General features: G+C 32.3%; 2 protein-coding genes and 1 long non-coding RNA gene across 3 annotated transcripts; 2 read left to right on the top strand and 1 right to left on the bottom strand.

Annotated features, from left to right (window-relative positions):
• The first annotated feature begins 454 nt into the window (after nt 1–454).
• On the top strand, nt 455–4,600 carry LOC126683028 (uncharacterized zinc finger CCHC domain-containing protein At4g19190). Its single transcript, XM_050378848.1, has 7 exons — nt 455–737; nt 828–890; nt 1,143–1,279; nt 1,404–1,529; nt 2,920–3,121; nt 3,427–3,541; nt 3,826–4,600. Exons 1-7 carry the CDS (start codon nt 522–524, stop codon nt 4,440–4,442), a joined length of 1,476 nt encoding a protein of 491 aa, XP_050234805.1. The 5' UTR covers nt 455–521; the 3' UTR covers nt 4,443–4,600.
• Nucleotides 4,601–13,207: 8,607 nt separating this feature from the next.
• LOC126682139 (probable carotenoid cleavage dioxygenase 4, chloroplastic) lies at nt 13,208–15,177 on the bottom strand. Its single transcript, XM_050377718.2, has one exon. The coding sequence runs from the start codon at nt 15,084–15,086 to the stop codon at nt 13,401–13,403; it is 1,686 nt and encodes a 561-aa protein (XP_050233675.1). The 5' UTR covers nt 15,087–15,177; the 3' UTR covers nt 13,208–13,400.
• Nucleotides 15,178–19,567: 4,390 nt separating this feature from the next.
• LOC126680464 (uncharacterized) lies at nt 19,568–22,425 on the top strand. Its single transcript, XR_007641177.1, has 2 exons — nt 19,568–19,674; nt 19,841–22,425. It is a non-coding gene; the product is annotated as an uncharacterized LOC126680464 (long non-coding RNA).
• Nucleotides 22,426–22,706: the final 281 nt, after the last annotated feature.

Raw genomic sequence — 22,706 nt, 5'->3', positions numbered from 1 at the left:
ATTTTTTCTAAATTAGGATGCTATTGAAATATAAAAATACGAAATAGGGTGCAATTAACGAAATTGTAAAGTTGGGGTGTTATTGAAAACAAAATAAAAGGTCGGTAGTTTTTAAGGTGATTAGCCTTCTAATTTTCATCTCCATCTTTTTTTATACAATATATTTTTTTTTAAATATTAATTATTTTATACATCTTAATCATAATATTAATGAATTTAATATTATTAATTCTAAATATTTGTATATATATATATATATATATATATATAATATTTAATAAATTAATATTATAAACTATTTATAAGATTAATATGGGAATAAGATTACAAAAGAAATTTGGAATTCATTCCAAAAATAAATATATGTAATTTTTTTTAATTTTAAATTTTGTATTTTTTCATTTCAAATGGTCTAATTCATTTGTAAATAATTTCTATGTAGAATTCATTTATAAATAAATTTCAATTCACAATTGGAATTATTCCAAAGAAACAGCAACATCCGTCGACTGCTATCGCCAATGGAGGGAGAAGGAGGAGGAAGAGGGTTAAGAATGAGCAAGAGATTCAACAATGGAGAAGTTGATTACAAAACTAAATCAGGAACTGCTTGGAGCCATTCTTACTTAAACCAAAAGCCATGGCATCCTCTTTCTTATCCTAATCAACGCCGCAAATGGATCGCTGAACAGTCCGATGCCCACAAGCAAAAACGCGCTGAAGAAGTCTCTCGCGAAGTAATTTTTCCTTACTTTTGCTCTTTCTTTTAGCTCATAATCTATTGATCTTCGTTCCTCTCAATCAAGATTTTGATTTCTTGTTTGCAGTATGCTCAAGAACAGGAATTCTTTCGTCAGACTGCTCTTATCTCCAAGAAAGAGAAAGAAAAGGTTTTTTCTGAAATGGGTCTTTCTTTTTGTTTGGTCTATGTTATTGGGGTTGTTTTAATTAATTTGATCAAATTAACTCTATTTTTTTCCTAAACAATGCTGTTTGATTAACTTAATTTAATATACATGGACTATAAATTTCCCAATTTCTTTTAAAAAATTTGGTAGTTTCGATGGTGTTATAGTTAAGTTGTTATATAGTTGGTTTAGTTGTTTGACATGTACTATTATTTGATTTACTTGATGTAACAGATAGAGATGATGAAGGCTGTAAGCTTTATGTATGTTCGTCCACCTGGTTATAACCCTGAAAGTGCCAAGGCAGCAGAGATTGCCGATGAGACGAAACAACAGGATCATCCCGAGCCTTCTTCTTCTCAGCCTGCAATGTACTTTCTAGTTATATCTTTGGCATTTAAACTTTGTTTTGTTTCTCTAACTCATAATAGTTATACTTCTGCACTAGTTTCTTTGAAGTTAAGCTTCAATTGATAATAGATTTTTCTGTTCCAGGTTGCCTGAGTCAATTTCTGGGAGGGATACTTTAGGGGAAGAAAAGAAGAAACCAAGGCCTAAAGATGTATTTGGTCGTTCCATACCTACTGCAGAAGAATTTGAAGTCCTTAAAAATGCCCCACGGTATTTAGATTAATATGTTTGTCATTTCTTTTTATTGCATGAGCTTCAAAAGGAATATTGATTGTGATTTATTAAAAAAAAAAGGAAAATTAGGCTGATACCTTAAGCTGGATTATTGATGCCTTTTCATACCCATTTATGATTATACTACAACCTAATAATCCACTTTGAAACTCAAATGTATGATGTCATTGCACTAATAAGGTGTTCTCAATATCTATGTCCTTCAATCCTTATTGTTAACTTGAGCAAGCAGATTTTCAGTTTGATGAGACTTTGTGGAGTTTTCATTTGTTTGACAGTGCTCAATATTGATTTGCAAGGAGTCTAAACGTTTGAGAGGGGTCATTGTGGGTTCCATAGAAGGGGCTTAAGGGGTGTAAGATGTAAAGTTAAATGCTTTTTAATGAATTCTTCATCAAAATATTAGCAATACTATATATGAAAGTACAAATGGGTGTATACACGTTTACTTGATGACCCCTTTTAAATTTTTAACTAATTGATAACTTTGAGTAAGGTTTATGGTTATTTAGTAGTTAGTGTTAGTGTTAAAGTAATAATTATTACATTCCCAATCCAATTAAAATAAGGAAAGAAAGATGTAATTAATAAGTTAAGTGTGATTGTTGTTTCGCAGTTCATTGAAGATGAAAGGGATGAAAATAAATTGACCAAACACTTAAATCTCATGCACAATAACATGATAGTATGGTCTTTTTACTTTCTAACTATAAATAATAATATGAAAGTGGCAAGTTAGACAAGATTTGGAAGAATGAAAGGAAAGAAGTGTTAAAATTTAACCATACTTCTCATCCTCTGATATTTTATTTTCAAAATCTTTGTTTGGTATAGATAATACTGCTATTCCGAATAAGTAAGGATTGGTAATTATGGCAGTACCTATAGTGGCGGTGCTGTAGGTGTATATAGCCATGGAGAGGTGGCGGCAGGGTGGCAGCTTTATATCATAATACTAGTGTAGAAGTGGATAATATCATAATACTAGTGTAGAAGTGGACTGAACACAGAATCAGCTGCTTCAGCTTTGAGCTGAGAATATTTAATCGCTCAAACAATTTACGTTTCGTTTAAATTCTTTGAAGCTAATGTATTTATAAAAATATTGGGATTTCAATGAAATAATACGAAACTGAGCATATGCTTTCCCTGATAAAGTAGTAGGATCTGAGAGTATTAAATTTATGTCTTGAACCTTTCTCAAATTTCTGATTTTTACTCATTTTGAATTGTCCAAAAGCAGTGTTTTTGAATTCTTCTTGAGTTAGTCCTGTTAATAAATTCATCATAAATTTTGCATTTTTCATTGTCTCTAATGATGTCGTGAGCCCTTTCACACATTTTACTAATGCTGACATTTTTACAGCCTGGAGACAGGTGTTGCTGCTAGGGCGAAGCCATTTGGTATAGAAATACGCAATGTGAAGTGCATAAGATGTAGCAATTATGGTCATCAAAGTGGTGATCGTGAATGTCCGCTGAAAGATGCTATAATGCCTAATGAAGAGAGTCGATTAAAAAGAGATGATCCCTTGACTGCCATTGTCGCTCAAATGGATCCTAGCGAGGTTGGTAAATGTTTGTGGTTGCTGTGAATGATGGGGCAGTTATGTCTCGGTTTTGGAGTGGCATCTTTAGCCACATCAAGATTTTCTTTCTAGTTGCTCACATTGTGCATGCCTAAACTAAACAATTGTTGTTCATGCATTATTCAAAGCAAATAAATGCATCCTTCCTATAGTTGAATAACTGATACATATTTAACCTAGCAACAGTTATAGCTGATTCAGTGAACACTGAATAGTCTTTTCCTGCCATGTCTAACTTAGCAATGTGTAATTCTAATTTCTCTTGATTCTTTAAAATTCCACAGCCACTCAAGTGGGAGTTGAAGCAAAAACCAGGAATGAGTCCTCCCCGTGGGGGTTTTGATCCAGATAACCCCAATCAGCAAATTGTTGCTGAGGACATATTTGACGAATATGGAGGTATACTCTTTATATACAATTACATGAATACGTAGCAAGTAATGTAACTCAATAAATTATTAATCTATTTATAATAATAAACGGGGAAAGAAAAATAGAGAAATTATATATATTTATAATGTTATGTTAATAAGTAAATGATTATTAGTATACATATATTATTCCTTCCTATATAAATTAATAAGTAGATTTATAAGGACAACACAGCAAATGTGTTTGTGCTCTTATAAAATTAGTAAGTAAATGACAATTTTTTTAAATTTGATTACTACTTGCATTTGTAGGATTTCTCAGCGGTAATATCCCCGAGTTGCTGACCACCTTTCCCCTCATGGAATCCACAAAGAAATCAAAGAAGCAGAAGCAGAAGCACAAGAGACATCCATCACCTAGTAGAGAAGTTAGAGCTCCTGAAGAAGATGGGTTATCTTCTTCCTCAGATTACGAGGAAAGGAGATTAAAGAAAGCAAATACAAAGAAGAAGCCTAAACATTCCGAATCAAGTTCATCTGATGATTTGAAGTTTGATAGGCATTCCAAGAAGAGCAGGCACAAGGATTCATATTCATCTGATGATATAGGCTGCAGCAGTCATAACAATAGGAGTAAAAGGAGAAAGCGAAAGTATCCACATTCATCGGGAGATTCTGGATATGACAAGCGGAGTAAGATCAACAATAGCAGACAAAAGCATTTTCATTCTTTCGAAGACTCTGATTCTGATGAGCGTCGTAGAAGCAAAAACCAGAGAAAGAAACGTGTATGTTCATATGAACAATCATCCCCTGATAAGCATCACAAATATGAAAAGAAACAGAAAAAATCTTACCATCATTCCTCTGATGATTCCGAGTATGATAGATGTCGTGCGAATAAATATCGTTCTCACCATCATCATTAGTCTTTTCTTTTTGGCTGCTAGTTTGGAGATAGCTTGTGTTAGTAGCCTATGTCAGCTCTTATATCAGAAATGTACTTCATGTTCTGTAAAATATTTGAAGTTACAAGTAAAATTGGGTTCTGTACATTTGAACTTAACTATAATTTCTTTTCAGATCATTTGGTGTCTTTGAAAATGATTGAAATTGTCATTTTACCACCTGAATTTAAAATATGAGAGTTAATACTAAGCTTTTTCTATTAATGAGTACCTTAAATTGATCACTTTTTATCCATTTGTCAAATAAAAACTACTACTCACCTGTCCAGCACTACGAAGAAAGAGCATCTGATCAGCTGGCGTCCTCCTCCTCCAAGCTGCTTGAAGCTCAACACTGATGGAGTGCACTCTCCCTCCAGCCGAGCTTCATCTGGTGACCTGGCTAGAAACAACAATGGCGACTGGATTTTTGGGTATAGTAGATGTATCGGGTGTTGCTTGGTTCTCCAAGCTGAATTATGGGGGGCTATCGACGGTTTGGAGATCGCTTGGAATCGTGGCTATAGGAATATTATTCTTGAAATGGATAGCAACTTGGTTGTTGATGCTCTTAACCAAGACGATACAAGGGTGAACGCTTATACCATGCAGCTCAATACTATCCGGAGTTATTTAAACAGAGATTGGTAGATTTGCATTCGTCACACTTATCGTGCAGGAAATCGTTGTGCGGATTGGATGTCAATCATGGCTTCTCGCAGAACATTAGCCTTGTCGTTCTTGATCATGCTCCTAGAGCGATTGTTAGTTTCATGATAGATGATATTATCGGGGTCTCGATCCCCTATATGTGTAGATCGTCTTAGCTTTTTGGGCGTTGGCCTATCTTCTCATTCAAAAAAAAAAAACTACTACTATTGAATATGCTTAGGCAGCCTGAGAAGACATTCTTCTTCCTAATGTCTGATTGAGTGGAACACTTATTTTTTCCTGAAAAAGCTTGAGACTAGTTTTTGTTCCTGACTAGACCTATTGAATTTGCACCTCAACAAGACCATCTAGTTGTTTTCGGGTTCCATCCACCCACGCTGTTTTCTAGTCTCCTCTGTTCCTCCATGCTCACCATTAGATATCACTTGCTGAACCTTGTGGGTTCGTTCCTTTATGTCCACATCGAGATTCAGGCCCCTTCTGGCAGATTGTATAGTATCATTACTATTAGGAGAACCCGATGTATCTTGCCTCTCAGTTCCCTTATTCATAGTGTTTCCATATGTCCTGTTCCCATCATGGTTCGTTTTCGAGGTGTAGCACGTAGAGCTAGTCCATACGGCCAATCTGATACTTCCGTCTCCTTTGGTTTCTCTTCGCATTCCGCAACCAAATGATCTAACATTCCACACCAGTAACAAAAGTTTTTGATGCGCTTGTATTTGAATGGAATCCAACATTGTTCTCTGAGACGATTTATAACTTTTGTGCCTCTAATAATTTTTGTAGATACATCCAGTTGAACACGAACACAGCTGTATCAGTTACATTCACTATTCTCTCCAGCATCTATGTCCAAGACTACCGATTTTTGATCTTATCTTGCCAACAGCAGCTAATTTACCTCTATAGTTTATAGGCAAATTATAAATTCGCACCCCAACTGGGCAATGATTAATAATCATATTATTTGGCTGCATATTTCCAGTCATTGGTTCGAAAAGAATAAGTGGTTTATCAAAGTTCCATGGAGAATCCCTGAGAATTATGCTTGTATCATTCTTCGAAAAAAATTCGCAAACAAACAACTCATCTCCAATATCTCTTAGATTAAACCTTCTAGCCAGACTCTATGCGCTGATCAAAGGGTTCTTCATATGGTTATGGTTTAATATAAGGTTTTTTTTTCAGTAACCTTCCAATCAAACTCAGCTCCGCCTTCTCCTCCGCAATCTCATCCACCACATCTTCAAGAGTTATAATAATCTGCTCTTATTCTATTAGTCGCAGCTTCGAACATGCCTCAATAAACCCTTCCTCTATATTTTAATCCCACTACACCTCAGCCACAACCAGAATAAATAGACCAAGCATACTTCAGACATAAAGAGATTTGTAAACTCTTTAATTTAAAGAGTTTAACAATAAATTAAAGGGAAAAGGATCATTTATGCCCCTAAAACTTTGACTCGAGGATCAAGTCCTCAACATTCAGAAAGGTATAAATATTTCCCCTAACATCTTAAACTGTGAACAACCAGACCCCCAGATTTTGACAATAAGCCTCCAGCGTCTCATTTATGAGTCAAAATTGGGCCTGTTTGTTCACTTTTTAAGACGACGATTGGTATGGGGTGGTTTGTGACTCTTGTAGCCACGAAGTTTGGGGCGAACCTCTCCCGTTTGGCTCCCACTCTTACAATAAAAATTGGCACGGAGAATCTCAAAAATGGTAAGTATGTGAAGAATGGAGTGGTAGTTTCGTATTACAAGCGGACGACTTGGATTAAAGAGCATGGGTACGAAGCGGCACATAAAGAAGAACTTTCTGATGTTGACCCATCTGAGATACCCCACCAAGGAAGGAGAATGTGCATAGGAAAGGGAAAAGCAAGGTGGGAGAGTCAAGCCAAGGCGATCAAGAGATACCGGAAGACGAAGCAATGGTCCACTTTTGACCATAGGTTCCATGAGTTGGAGAGCCAAAACCGCCAAGCTTGGGCGGAGAAAAAGGCAATTTTGGAGCGGATGGAAGCGAGCGCGGAATGGCGAGAATCGAATACAAGCAGGAGTGCTTGAAAGCAAAGTTGGACTGCCAAGATGAAAATTTCCGCAACTATGTGAATGGTCAGGGAATTCAATGGCTCGACACCCCGCCACCTTCTCCCGACACCCCGGAGTTCGACTAAGCAAGATTTGCACTTCCTAACTCAAACTCATACAATTTTGCTTATTTTGAATATTTCTTGCTTAGGGCCTAAGCTCGAAATAGTGTGAGGAGGGTTAGCGAATTGTATCTCGTTTGTTTATCTTATTCTTATCTTTATTATTGTCATGCTTTAGTTTTATTTTGAGTTTGGAATTGTTAGTATCGCCTCCACTAAATCTGTGTGTGTACCTAGTTTGTGAATGCATGTGTTGGCAATATGGCAAAAACCTTGAATGATCATCAACCTTTGTTATCTCCCGTAATGAATGGCATAAATGCATTTTTTTATCATGAGTTAAACAATCCTTGTGATGGGATTAAGAAAATGCAATCTCCTATGACATGTATTGATGAGAATATAGTGATATCGTTCTTTGGTTGAGAGAGTTTGAGCTTGATTAGTTTATATGAGATGCGGATGCATGATGTGCGTTTTTAGAGCAAATTGTGTCATTATCAACTATTGGACATCATTGGCATGAGACATAGGAATCAAGAAATAGCATAACACCACATCCTTAATTAGTTTTGAGCCTATTTGTTTCTTGTGTGTTGTGTTTGCATTCCTAGAACTTGCTCGGTGTCCATTTACATCGTTGAGTAGTCGGCAACTAAAATGATTTTGGCAATTAGGAGTACCCATTCTTCATTAAGACCACTTAAAAGTCTACCTTTAACCACTAAATTACCCCCTTTTTTAGCCTTGTACATTTTTCATTGTTTTAAACAACCTTTCCTACCCTATCCCGTTGACATTTTACCTCTCTAAACACCCGGACTTAACTTGAATATCCTACAATTAAGAAACTTGTAATGCTAGCTCGATGTATGGGAAAGAAAGTGAACAAGTGCAATAGTAAGCAATGCCTTGAAGAAAAGTTAGAAAAACAAAAGAAATAAAGAATAAAGAGAGTTGATATTAAAAAAAATGAATGATGCAAAAAATAAAAGAAAAATAAAGGCATTTGATAAGGAAAGATCACACTTGTGAAAAGTTCCGAGTGAGATCATTACTAGTGTTGAAATACTTTTGTTGTTCAAGTTAAATCTTATCCAAGTATCCAAATTCTCTACCCTAACTCCTATACAAGTTACAAACTCGTTTTAAGACCATATGATAATTGTTGATTACCGAACTAAGTAGCGGAGTCCAGACAATAAGAGCAAGCTTATGGCGAATGAGAATTTCCTTGAGCTTTATTTCCTTCAACCTTAAACACGTGTGTGTTAGAGTGCTACTTGTGAGAATTGAAATTCTTTTGTTGATGCCTATGTTTGCTATGCCTTTGTGTCCATTAAAGTTGTTTTTGAACCAAATTCTTGCATGTCCCGTAGATGATCATAGTGAATTGGTTCTCCAAGATCCTTAAACCAATGCGAGTGTAGTCTAGTTGTCATCGGTGTATTTCATTTGCTATTGCATTACTCCTTGGTTGCGTCACTAGAAGTTTGTTTTGACACTTGATAGGTGCATTTAAGTTTGATCATGAGGGAGTCCGTTTGTTGATGCTTATGCAAGTTTTGTCGTGATTGGTAACATTGCGATGTGTTATGGTGCGTTTCTTGCTTGGGGAAAAGCAAGGGTTTAGTGTGAGGAGGTTTGATAGGAGTAGAAATACTCCTAGTAATCGTGTAGTTTTCACATCGCTATGCCATAATTTGTTGCACGTTTAGGAGTGTTTCGTACCTTATTACGTGTGTTTATGCTTTTAGGGAAGCGAAGCGCTTGTAGAGCTACTTTGGGTCAAAAATGGAAAGCATTGAAGATTTCGTGAAATAAGAAGTTCAAGCAAGAAATCAAAGAAATGAAGACTGGATTATCAAAGGTCTCGATCGAGAAAGCTCATTCATCAAGCTTCTCGATCGAGACAAAACTTTAAGAAATCGCCCAGGTAAAATTCCAAGAGCTTCTCGATCGAAAAGCCTGTGTCTCGATCGAGACATAGTTGAAACAAGGAGGGAAATCAATTTCGAAATCTGAGCTTTGCTTGGTCCACTTCCACTTTTGGCCCAACACACTTTAGCTATGATGTTTTTTCCCTTTTTGTCAAGACTATATAAGGAAACTTTATCTTATTTTAGGGTTCATCACCTCATTTTGTAAGACATCAATCAATAGCTTTAGTTTATTATTCCTTTTGCTCTCAATTGAGAGAGGATCTTTATAGTTCTAGGTGTTCATACTTATTTCCAGAATTTTGGGATTGAAATCCTTCTTTAATGCAAGTTTATTATTGGAATCTTCATTTTTTTGTTTATGCTTTTAGTACCCATTCTACTTAAGGTAATCCTATTCCCTATTATCCTTTTTAATTGTTGCTTAATACTTAATATTTGTTTAGTGATGAGTAGCTAGACCCCTAGTTTAGGGGTTGTTATGATTGCCATATTTATTGATTGGTGATTAGAATGGGTTTTGGATTAAGGATTTGTTATGTGAATTGAGACCTAATGCCTAGATTAAGTTGATCCCTTAATCTTTGATTTATGGTTGATTAGTGAGAGCGAGAGCTAAATTAATCAATTGGACCTAGTTAGCATAAGCTTGAGACCTAGATGCACGAGAGTGATTTAGGGATTTAGCGGTTGTGTAGTTTGAAAATTAATTGGCTTGATTAGTCCTATCAAAATCTAATTGTGCGAGAGTGAGTTAGATTTCGGTGTTTTAATCAAGTAGCGATTTTTTCAACTTTCGGCTCGAGAGAGCGGAATTGATACTCTCAAATAGCTTGAGCCGAACAATATCCAAAGACCCTGCCTTTTTATCTAGGATTCGCTTTGGCATGATTAGCAACCTCTAGGCGCCTTTTAATTCTTGTATTAATCCGTGAATTAATAATCGTTGTTTGATTGCAATTTCTAGTTATCATTATAGTGATTAGTGATTATTTGTGCTGAACTAATATTCCCTATTTCATTGCCAGACGAATTAGGGTTTAAACGAAAATCATTCTCACTTAACCTCTATCCCTGTGGTTATGATAAACCGGACACAAGTCCACTACTTTACAAGTTGGCATTTTTGCTAACATTAGGGCATATCTAAACATTTTCTGACGTTAAAGGCTCACTTGCTATAGACAAATTTTAGGGGCATAAATAACCATTTTCCTAAATTAAATGTCCAATATACTCTATATGTTTTAAATTTAGAGTAGAGAGTGAAAATGACTCATATGTAGAAAGCTATTTTCACTCTCTATTTCAAATCTTAAAGGATAAAAATAAAAATAAATTTATATTATTAATATTATTTTTTATAAATTGAATGAAAAACTTTACGTTAGAAAATTTATTAAATTAATATTATTAAAATTTCTATTATTATCTATAAAAATTTAAAATAAAATTTAGAGATTTCATTGGAGTGAAAATAGAAAATCACTCTTTATTTTAAAGATGTTTTTATTTTACTAAAGATATTCTTTAAAATAAATAGTACCATTGAAGATAGCTCTAAGTAGTTTGATCCAATTTACTCATTCTACTAGTTGCAAACCCACGGATTTCCGTGGAATCAAATTAATATTTTATATAAAAATAAGAGTTAATGTTGCTATATAGCACAACTTTTTGTATTTTTTTCGATTTAACACAAATAAAACGTCTCACCTAATACCACAACCTTTCATTATGTGTCATATATAATATAAATATATAAACGACGCCATTTTAGTCGTCCACATGGTAAAAAACGATATTATTTTTATAAAAAGTAAAGCTTAAAATGCATACATGGTTATAGAATGAAAAGTTTGGAAAAATTGTGTTAAAGGATGAGATAAATTGTAGTTACTAAAAATGAGAAAAAACATGAAATATTGTGCTATATGGTGACATTAACTCTAAAAATAAAATACTCGTTCAAACAAATATACAACGAATCTAAATAAAATCAATATAGCAAATCAATAAAATAAAATTAAAATTAATATAATTTAATAATTCTAATAATGAATTATATTAAAATATTGAATATCCATGACTTTTTTTTTACATTTTATGAAATTTCATATATTTATGATGTTGGAATTAGATATTTCTCTCTAATATAATATCTTTCTATTTCCTCACAAATTTTTCAATTGTTCTTATAATGAAATGTGGATCTGACTATCATGATTTTTAACATTTTACGATACTAATCAAAATTTCCCTTGTAATAATATTTGATAACCACATAATAAAGATTGAATAGTTATTAGATTGTTTTAAATTACAAAAATCCTTATACAATTTTCCTAGCAAAAATCTTTTTATAGTTTCAATAATAAAAGTAGCATATATATATTAATATATCTTGTTATATAGACTTTTTTTAACATTGAATATAAGTTTTGGAGAAATTTTAAATTTAAATTCTTTTATATAATTTAAATTTTATATTGCAGCATAAAATTGGTATTACCTTTTAAAAGAACATGTTTTTTCCTTGGTTAATATAAATATGTTATTATTTTATACTTATGTCTGAAATTTTATAAATTGTTCATGTTTGATTTTATCACATTTATACCTTTTTTTTTAATGATTTTCATGTTTGATTTTATAAACTTTTTACCTATTTTTTTTTGAAAGACTTTCACAGGTTATGTTGGATTTTCTTTTTATAATTTTGATATAAGTTGCACTGTAAAATGACAGATAAAAATACATATTCACTGAAATCAAAATCAATGTATAATCAATTGTAAGAATTTTGTGTCTGGATGAGTCTAAAAGTTAACTGAGTTGATAATACTCTTTCACCTCTCTAATTTTTTTTCATTATTAATATGATTAATTTAATATTAGTTCATTGTGGATTTGTAATGTGCAAATGTAGGACTATATGAGATTTACTTTATCAATAAAATTAGGAAATTTATATAAATTAGAAACCATGCTAACAAATTTATTAAAACAAAGTGTTTAAAAAGAAGTGGAAAATAATGAGTACTACTCTATTTGATGAGATAGGATGAGAAAGTTTAGATTGTCCTTGTACAATTTAGACCATATATTTCATTTTTTTTATAATCTATAAAACTAATAAAAAAAGTCAAATCTCATAAAATTTATTTTATTCTATCTGATTTTAATATAAATTAGTTATAATAATTGGTAGTTTTATAATATTCGTTGTCTAAAAGATATGACGCTGAAATGCAAAGTTCATGATTAACTAAACCTCAAACACATCTATATGGAGTAGAAATTTGAAAGAGAGTATACATAGTGATTGAAAGTTTTGGATGAATAATATCTCCAATTTTTTAGATGTATATCTACGTACTAAATTGAAAACTATTACTAATTATCTATTAATAAATAAACAATTAAGTAGTTTATTCAATTTTAGAACTCATGAGAATCTTCCGTTGGTACTCTCAATTATATATAAGTATATAGATTTATTTCATATAAAATCATTATTGATAATAAAACATTTATTATACTTATCAGACTCAACCTAATTGATAAAATTTTGTATTTACATTGTTCAAGATAAATCAACAAATAAAGGGTAATTTTACCTTTTAAGATTTTTAATATATTTATAATATTATTTAAAAATATTGAAAAGTATATTGTCAAGAAAAAGTTACATTTTTTTTTATAAACAAAAGTTGTTAATTTTAAGGACACATTTTATAAGGAAAATGTTGTCAATTAAATTGAGATAGGTGAAATATATATAAATTCAAACTGGACAGGAATTTGATTTTGGATAGAAACACCTTATTTTCAAATATTACATACATCTATTGTCTTATATTTTTCATCATCATTAAATAAAAATTGATCACATGAAATTTGTAAATTTATTAGTACAGCGTAACTTATATTATGAAGACATTTCTAATAGCTATAATTCAGTATAATCTTTATAATTAATTACTTAATTTTATTTCATACTTCATTCATGAACCTAATCAAGAAGAAGTTAACACGTAGGGGTCGTGACATGTCATTTATACAGTTATTTGGATTTTTCTCTTTGTGCTGTATGTGTTACTATTATATGATTATAATATTATCCTATTATATGCAAGTGAATGAGAAGAGAGGAGCCTCATCTACAGCTTTTTGAGGTCACTTTCCCTCACAAAAAGTCCATGGAACCCATAAGGAACTCGTCCTGGTAGCTTCACAGCAGCCGCTATATCAAGATTAGGCGATTTTGCATCCATTACTAAGAACTTTGATTCTCCAGAAATTTCATCATGTACATATGATACTACAAACCCATCATCCTCCTCCGCGTCGCGATTCTCCGGTTCCCTTGCCACAAAAAAAGGCTCACCGCCGTAGCATTTAGGTCCGAATATCCGACTAGCCACGGTGCACTCCCGCCTATCCCCTTTCATTAGGTCTAGCTTCACCACCCCTGATATCTTCGGCATTGGATCGCCTATGGCTGCATACACAAATCGGTTCTTTTTCCCTATGTAAGCAGGATTTATCACCGAAAAATCTAGATTTCGAGCTGAAACGGGGTTTCTTGTTACTATGCCTGTTTTCAAGTCTATTCTCACTTTCTCCACCAAGGCATGGACAAGCTCCATTCTCTCAAGTGTATGTTCTACGGAGAGTATGTTGGGCGCCAACATAACAATTGCATCCTCTTCATCCCATGCGTTAATCGCATGTATCAGGTTAAATCCTGGCACATCGAACCACCTCATTTCTGACTCATCCTTTGCATATCGTGGGATGATTCCGAGCCTTGGTACTTTTCCAAGATCTGCACCCACGGGGGAGCCACCTCCAAAGATCATATCCATGGGGTTCATACCAATTTGTATATCAGCGAATATAGCATACTTGTTAGTAATTGCAAAGTCATGAAGGAAAGAAGGGCGAACCATGGAAAATATAGGCACATCCGGTTGTTTATTTCCCTGTGAATCAAATCGGAAGTATGTCAAAAAAGGAGGAACGGGACTATATCGAAAAGCGAAAACCTCCCCGGAATCAAGATCAATCTTCGGATGAGCAGTCATGCTCATGAACAGCTTCCCATCAAAATCATAGCGGCCTAATGTCTCAATATCTCCGTCAGATGTCAATCTTACGGCGTAAGGCAGATCAGATTCACCGAGTGCATAAAGACGATTACCAAAGAAAGCTAAGCTAGTGTTAGCCAGACCAATGCCGTTAACCGGGTTGAATTGACCAGACAAAATCCGAGCAGCTGAGAGAGCCCCGCGTGTGGCAGAGGCAGCAAGGCCATTAAATCCAGAGAAGACATTAGGAAGAAGCGGAGCACCAGCCAGACGCTCCACAGTGTATTTGTAAGTCTTGACGTAGCGGCTGCAGAAAGTGGCTTTGCCTTGAGAAATTGTGATGGAGTGAAGCATGCCGTCCCCGTCAAAAAGGTGGTAAGGGCCTCGAGGGAGGTATTGAGGGTTGGGGCCATTGCGGATGTATGCGCCGTCAAGGCACGACGGGAGGGATCCCTCTATAGAGTGGCACTCAGTTGGAGGAAGCTCATGGACAGGAGCAAAGTTATGAGAAAGTGTGTATCGAGGATCCACCGAAGGGCGGAGAGGGGGATCTATGAATTTGTTGATAACATCATCAAATGCATTGAACAGCATATGCAGACCGGGTAAACTTGGCTGGACTCGCCTTGCAGGAGGTGATGATGATGATTTAGTGGCGCCTCTTTCCGTCACAGAGGATACATTGAACGGAAATGACGAACGGAAGAGCTTTGAAGGATGTAGAGAAGAGAGGAAAGTGGAAGACAAGGAATCCATATTTTTGCCTGAGAGAAGAAGCACAGCAGAGGCTCATATTCTCCTGAAACACACTCGCAAAATTGAAAACGTCGTCTTCAATGGCATTCACCATTTGAATCAATAATATCCACACACACAATCAACCAAACAAATCTAACTTTAACCGTCCCTCTTATTCAGTATCAGTCCCTACCATACCAGAGACTGTTTTACCACAACACTTCATACATGGCACCACTTCATGGTAAAGGATTCCTCTTTCCCTTCACATTATTTCAAGGCTTAATTACTTAAAAAACCTCCACCTTATAATATTTTTTCGTTTATACCATGACCTAGGAAAAAGTTCATTTGTACCTTTTTTTTGATTTTTTGTTTTCAACTCTACCCTAAAACACTAAATTGAACTTTTTTTTATCTAGAAAAAACTTAAAATAATCCTTCATTTTTTTAACTTATTTGTATTTTTTCAAATAGAAAAAAGATGATATAACCCTTCTATTTAATTATTTTTAATATTTTCATCATTTAATTAATTAAATTGTCAAAAACTAAAATTTTGGGGTACAATTGAAAACGAAAAATCAAAAAAAGGGTACAAATGAACTTTTTCCTAGGTCAGAGTATAAACGAAAAATTGTTTCAAGGTGGGGTTTTTTTTTAAGTAATTAGGCCTTATTTCAATGTGTTTCTATCATTAAAAATCCATGTCGTTCTCAGTCATTAAAAACCACAAACAACGACATCATTTGGTGAATTAAAGAATGTTCGGTGCATGAAAATGTCAACAAATAAAAAGTTGAACCTTCTTATGCCAAATTTTTAAAATTATATATAGATCGCTACAAATATGAAACGTAATAAAAATTACATTAAAATATATCTATAAAGTAATTTTAAAAGTAAGATTTTGCAACGCCCAATTGAACTTTCGATGACATCAACATTTCAATAAAAAATAATGAAAAATTAAGCTTTTCAATAATATAAATTTTATAAGAGAAGTATTTCACTCCAAAAAATATTAGTTGACGAATGAATAATTATTAAATTGTTAGGAATGAATAATAATTATTTAGATTTAAATGATGTTTATTTATGGCCTAATGTCTTAAAAAAACCCCGACCTTTTAGCCCCTTTTCAATCATACCCTGACGTTGCAAATTTGTCAATTTTACCCTATTTTGCATTTTTGTGTTTCAATTGTACCCTGAAAAATTAAATTAACGTCTTTTGCGTTTGGAAATTTGTTTAAAACATTCTACATGTCTTGCATATATTAATTGTATATTTTTAAAATTTATTTAAATTTAGTTAAATTAATTAAGTATTTAAATTAGTGTTAATTTGATTATGGTTTTTAGTTAGTTTTTAAAAATAAAGGACTTATTTGTACTTTTTTGAATAAAAAAGAATTTAATTTCATGTTTAGATTTAATTAATTGAATGATTTCATCATTTAAGTAAAAAAATTAACAAAAATTAAAATATTGGGGTACAATTGAAAACGAAAAATTCAAAAGTGGGTAAAATTGACAAATTTTCAACGTCGGGGTAGAATTGAAAAAAAGTTTAAAGGTGAGGGGTTTTTGAGTGATTAGGCCTTTATTTATTTATAAATTAGTTTTTAATTTTATATTATTAATTATATTTCTATTAATAAAGTGTTAATAATTTGTTTCTGTAAATGTACTGAACTAAAAAAATAAAGGTGAATGTGATTAGTCTTCTCTGGATTGCATAGGATTCATTTTTATTTTTATTTTGAGAGGGCATTGGATTCATTTGTTTAGGGGAAAAAGAAGAAAAAGTGGACCTCATCCAAAATTTATCTGATATTTATCTAATTGTGGTTGAAACTTAGAAGTACCTCATCCTTTGTAAAACCCAATAATGCACAAGTGGACCACCCTCATATTTATCATCCACATATATAGCTCCCAAATAATTAGATGAAAATTAGAGGAAAATCATGTTTTTCTCATGGCACAGTTTGTTTCCCCCATTGGATATAAGCTTCAGATAGCAAAATATAAAATATATCAAAATAAATAAATATCTATTATCTTTTAACAGATTCATAGATTTTTTGACAAATGCTAGATGTGAAAGATTAGAATATCTACAAAAATATTATCAACATATTTTTATTATATATCTAAATTTTAACAATTTTAATTGAATTGTTTTGACACATTCGTTCAATAATTAAAAAATTAACAAGTTTTCTTCATAAATAAATAAATTTTACTACATAATATTATAAAATAACTAAATTTTACTTATTCAAATGAAAATATAATTTATTTTTATTTTAATACAATTGATAAAATAATTTTTTTATCTAAACATACTCATATAGAAATTATCACATAAAAATTGTTTAAAAAACTATATACATGATATATATAATAATTATTTATTAATCGTTAAAATAAATAAATTGTTCTTATAAATATTTAATTAAATTATTACAGAGTGCGTTGAGCAAACAGTTATTAAGGACATTTTTAATGTTTTCCTTAACGGTTGGATTTGACATTTTCATCGGATAAGTTATCAGTGCGTTAAGATCGCGTACATTTTTGACTATCACATTGTGCATGATAATTCATGTTGTTGAGCCATGTAATTCTTTAACCCTTAGTTTTAATATATTCAATCAATTGACATTCATTTGATTCTAACATTTCTGAAGTATTTGTGTAGAAAGTCTGGAAAACTTGGCTGGACTCGCCTTGCAGGAGGTGATGATGGTGGCGCCTCTTTCCGTCACAGAGGATACATTGAACGGAAATGGCGAATGGAAGCGCTTTGAAGGATGTAGAGAAGAGAGGAAAGTGGAAGACAAAGAATCCATACTTTTGCCGAGAGAATCAACAACAGAGGCTCATATTCACCTGAAGCACACACACAAAATTAAAAACGTCGTCTTCAATGGCATTCACCATTTGAATCAATAACATCCACACAAACAAGCAACTAAAAAATCTAACTTAATTCTTTCTCACATTCATGCTAGACACTGTTTTACCACTACCGATTCATGGTAAACTATTTCCCTTCACATTTTCTCAATGTCTTTCAATCACTAAAAATTTATGTCGTTTCCGTTACTAAAAACCGCAAAAATGAAATCATGTGGTGAAAAAAAAAAATTGGTGCTAGAAAATGCCTACAAATGAAAGATTATACCTTTTTATACTAAGTTCTAAAAATTATGCTTAAATCGTTATATACATGAAGGTAAAGTTTTTTCTTTTTACACTAAAATATATCTATAAAATGATTTTAAAAAATAATATCATTGAACTTCCAATTGAACTTTTGATGACATCAACATTTCAATAAATAAATAATGAAAAATTAAGCTTTTAAATAATATAATTTTTTTTGAAATCAAATAATATAAATTCAATAAGATAAGTATTTCATTCTAAGAAATGTTAGTTGGCCGATGAATAATTATTAAATTGTTAGTGACGAATTAATATTAATTATTGATTTAAATCATGTTTGATTTATTTATAAATTTATTTTTATTTTTATATTTATGTTAATAATTTGTTTTTATAATGTACTGGATTCAAGAAATAAAGGTGCTTGTGATCAGTTTTCTCTGGATTGCATAGGATCCACTTCTATTTTTATTTTGGGAGGGCATTGGATTCATTCATTTAGGTGAAAAGAAGAAAAAGTGGACCTCATCCAAAATCTATCTAATTGTGGTTGAAACTTAGAAGTTCCTCATCCTTTGTAAACCCTAATAATGCACAAGTGGACCACCCTCATATTTATCATCCACATATATAGCTCCCACATAATTAGATGAAAATTAGAGAAAAATCATGTTTTTTCCATAACATAGTTTTCTTTTCCCAATTGGATATAAGCTTCAGATAGAGAAATATATATATATTATCAAAAAACAAATATCGGAATTTATATAATTTTAATACCCGTCGTGATCCATCATTTATTATCTTTCAACAGACTCATTGATTTTCGATAAATGCTAGATGTGAAAGATTAAAATATCTACAAAAATATTTAATTCCAGCAATGCTAAAAACTTAATTTAAATCTAAACAATTTTAATTTAATTTTTTTTACACATTCGTTCAATAAAAACTATTAACAAGTTTTCTTCATAAATAAATATATTTTACTATGTAATATTTTAAAATAACTAAGTTTTACTTATTCAAATGAAAATATAATTTTATTTTTTTATTTTAATACAATAGATAAAATTATTTTTTAAAACATGTCTGATTTTAATAATTGTTTGCTTAACATAGAAAAATTAAGGACAAAAATATTTACTTTGCACTATGTAATAATTCAATTGAATATTTATATAAGAGTTATTTACTTATTTTGATGATTAATGAATAAATAGTATATACTATTATTTATATTGTTTTTTAAACGATTTTCATGTGATAATTTTTTATGTTAAGGATCGTAGAATTCATGCTCAAATTACACATGAACAAACACGATTTTTTTAATAACACAATAATTTTAACAACCACCTTCTGTAAATTATTCTTTGGATGAATATTTTATAATATTAGTGGAGGTGGAATGGAAGAGATTTACGTGAGTACTAAATTACTATCGTTCGTATAATTCAAAAATATTATAAGTTTGATCTGTCGTTAAACTAATAGTTATTGTTATTGTTGTTGTGTATTTAGTGATATTGGTGAAAAGACATCATCTAACATTTCCTAAAATGTTTTATGTTTCTGTTTTTGATTACCAGTACTCTGTAGTTGCAGCATTTTGCAAATGCCTTGCTCCTAAAGCTTTTTGGTTCTCGAGCTCAGTCTTAGAACTCATGTGTCCCTCATGTTTGCCACATCAGCAATACCACAAGCTCTGTGTGAGGAAGCCAATATATGGAATCTTAGTTTGTTAGATTAGTTAGTTAAAGAAAGGTTGGTACTTCCCTTAAATTCTCTCTAAAACTTTGCTCTCTTTCTCTTTTATTTTTTTTTCTTTTTCATCTTTTGAGGGGTGGGGAAAACGATTCTCCAATTTCGATCGGGAATCACATTCTCTCCGTCCATAAATACTAAATAATATATAGCTTTAATTTTTTCTTTCAATAAAATCTCTCTGTTATGTAGTTTTCTGATATAAATTTTATAGTTGCATTGCTTTTGGTCAATCAACAAAAGCACCAATATTATTGATTGCTAGAAACTTGAAAACCAGGACTTACAAAACAAGCTAACAACTAAGCCATCTAAGGCTTTCAAAAACCTTTAACCAGGAGAACTACATAGTCCTGTAATGAATATCAGACCTAATTCTCTGCACCACAACTTCCCAAATGGTCCTGTTCTTGTTAAAGATCAAGTCATTTCTAGCTATCCAAATCTGATAAACAGTAGCATTAAAAGCTAACTTCCTTCTTCTAGCTCTTTCAGATTTCCCTTTAGATCTTCTAGTCATGAAGCTGACCTCTCTTCTGCACTCTAAAACATCTCTGGTGAAGCCAATGATCTTTAAAGTTTCTTTCCATATAGTTTTTGAAAAATTGCAGGCAAAGAACAAGTGATTCACTGTTTCTGTATGAAAGTTGTGTACAGAAACAACAGACTCTAGATTGAATTACTCCCTATCTCATCAATTTATCTCTAGTCTGAAGCATGTTCATCAAAGCAACCCAGACTATGAAGGAATGTCTAGAAACATTTCCAGCAAAACAAACAAGGTTACTCCAAGACTTAGTACTATTCTCAGTCTGTAAATTTTTTCACACACTTTTGGTAGAGAAGATACCATTGCCATTTTCCTTCCATTTAATATTACCTTGAACTGAATCCCTCATAGAAAAATTGTCTCTGATGTAGTCCCAAGCAACTTGAGTCTGCATATTTACAGGATCAGGTAACCTCCAGTTATCGTTTCTCCAAAGATCCTTCACCTTAGTCTTCTTTGGAATGCCAGCATCTTTAATACAAATATCTGGAAATTTATCTACAATAGATTCTCCATTCTAACCAAGGGTCATACCAGAAGGAGAATTGATCCCCATTCCCCAAGTTATACTCAAATAAATGATTGATCATGTCCCTGGTTTTCAGGATGTATCTCCAACTCCATGAGCAATCCATAGCTTTAGTAATTCCCCAAAAACTAAGCTGCTTTAGCTTATTTGAATTCACCCAATTAGCCCAAATAGAAGGCTTCATGGTGATTAAGTCCCAAATCTGCTTTGAAATACCAGCAACATTACTTAGATGCGGAGATCTAATACCAAGACCACTTGTTCTTTTACTGTTACAAACATTACACCAATTAACTAACCCCGCCCTACTTTAAAGAGTTTGACCCATGCCATAGAAACCTTCTGCAAGTAGTCTCCACTTCTTTAATGACAGCTTTAGGGATCATAAAGATTAAACTCCAGTAAACATTCATGCTCATAAGAACAGAATTAATAAATTGCAGTCTTCCTGCATAAGGTAAGCTTTTGGAAGTCCATTGATTGATTCTGGCCACAATTTTTTGGGTTAATTAAGGTGTTACAATGATTCTTGGAGAGTCTAGAGGAGATAAGAGGAATACCAAGGTAGTTAATAGGCAAGGTTCCAATTTGAAAACCAAGCTTATTCTTTATAGCTATCTTGAGTTCCATTAAACAAGATAGAGCTCTTATTTAGGTTAGGGTGAAGACCAGAAACACCAGCAAAAGTAGATATAGACTTCTGCAGAATACTAATAGAATCGAAATCACTTATGCTGAAAAGCAGTAAGCCATCAGCAAATATTGGATGGCATAATTTGATCTTTTATAGTTGCATTGAACGGTTTTATGGTTTTATGTTTTTTTGTAGTTTGTTTTTTTAGATCTCTCAAAAATATATAGTGATTGTTCGGGTTTTATAGTCAATTTCTTGCAGATCTACGATTTTAAATGATTATCAATATAACTTATAAAAATCTCATTGGCAAAGATGATTAGAAATACTAAACTTCACGGGATCAAGTGGGTCGAGCATGTGGCCGGTTAATCGGAGATAAGGGCAAATAAAAGTATCTGCTCCAACGGAATTTTCACTTCTTATATTCGGTCAATATATGCGGAATCTTATACATTTATTCCTCTCGTTTTCTTGTTACTTGTATCTTCATTTGTAAGTGTATTTTTTTTAGTTCAAAAATTGAAAGATCGTATACTACTATTGTTATATGACTTTCTTTGTATTAATCGTTATTAATATATTTTACTTTGGGAGCAAAAAAGATAGGTGGTTATTATCTAGATTAGTCTTCATTATATAAAGTGAAAGGTATTGTAACAAACAATCTTAAATACAATAAAGCTTAGTTTTCTGATTTCTTTCGTGGTATTAGAGCATTCTCTTTGTTGTCTTTTTAAAAGTAGTTATTTTTTTTCCATCAAAGCAGTTATTTTGCTTTTTTTCTCTCGGCGGCCAAAGACTAGTTGTTTTTGGTGAAAGATCATTAATCTTCTTAATAAATAATCAGTAATTGATTGAATCATCTTCTTCTCGTTACTTTTCTTCATTTATCAATGACAAATATGAATTACAAAGGTGATGAACCTATGTCAGGTCCGTTCTTTTTACATCAAGAATAAAATCCTTCATTAGTGT

The sequence above is a fragment of the Mercurialis annua genome, linkage group LG5, assembly GCF_937616625.2.
Source record: "Mercurialis annua linkage group LG5, ddMerAnnu1.2, whole genome shotgun sequence".
NCBI lineage: Eukaryota > Viridiplantae > Streptophyta > Magnoliopsida > Malpighiales > Euphorbiaceae > Mercurialis > Mercurialis annua.
This window is presented reverse-complemented; position numbering and strand designations above follow the sequence as displayed.

Excerpts from the sequence above, each read along its gene's own strand:
- LOC126682139 (XM_050377718.2), bottom strand. The coding sequence starts at position 15,086 with ATGGATTCCTTGTCTTCCACTTTCCTCTCTTCTCTACATCCTTCAAAG.
- LOC126683028 (XM_050378848.1), top strand. The coding sequence starts at position 522 with ATGGAGGGAGAAGGAGGAGGAAGAGGGTTAAGAATGAGCAAGAGATTC. Across the intron at positions 738-827 it reads CTGAAGAAGTCTCTCGCGAA|TATGCTCAAGAACAGGAATT; the intron begins GTAATTTTTCCT and ends TCTTGTTTGCAG. Across the intron at positions 3,122-3,426 it reads CTCAAATGGATCCTAGCGAG|CCACTCAAGTGGGAGTTGAA; the intron begins GTTGGTAAATGT and ends AAAATTCCACAG.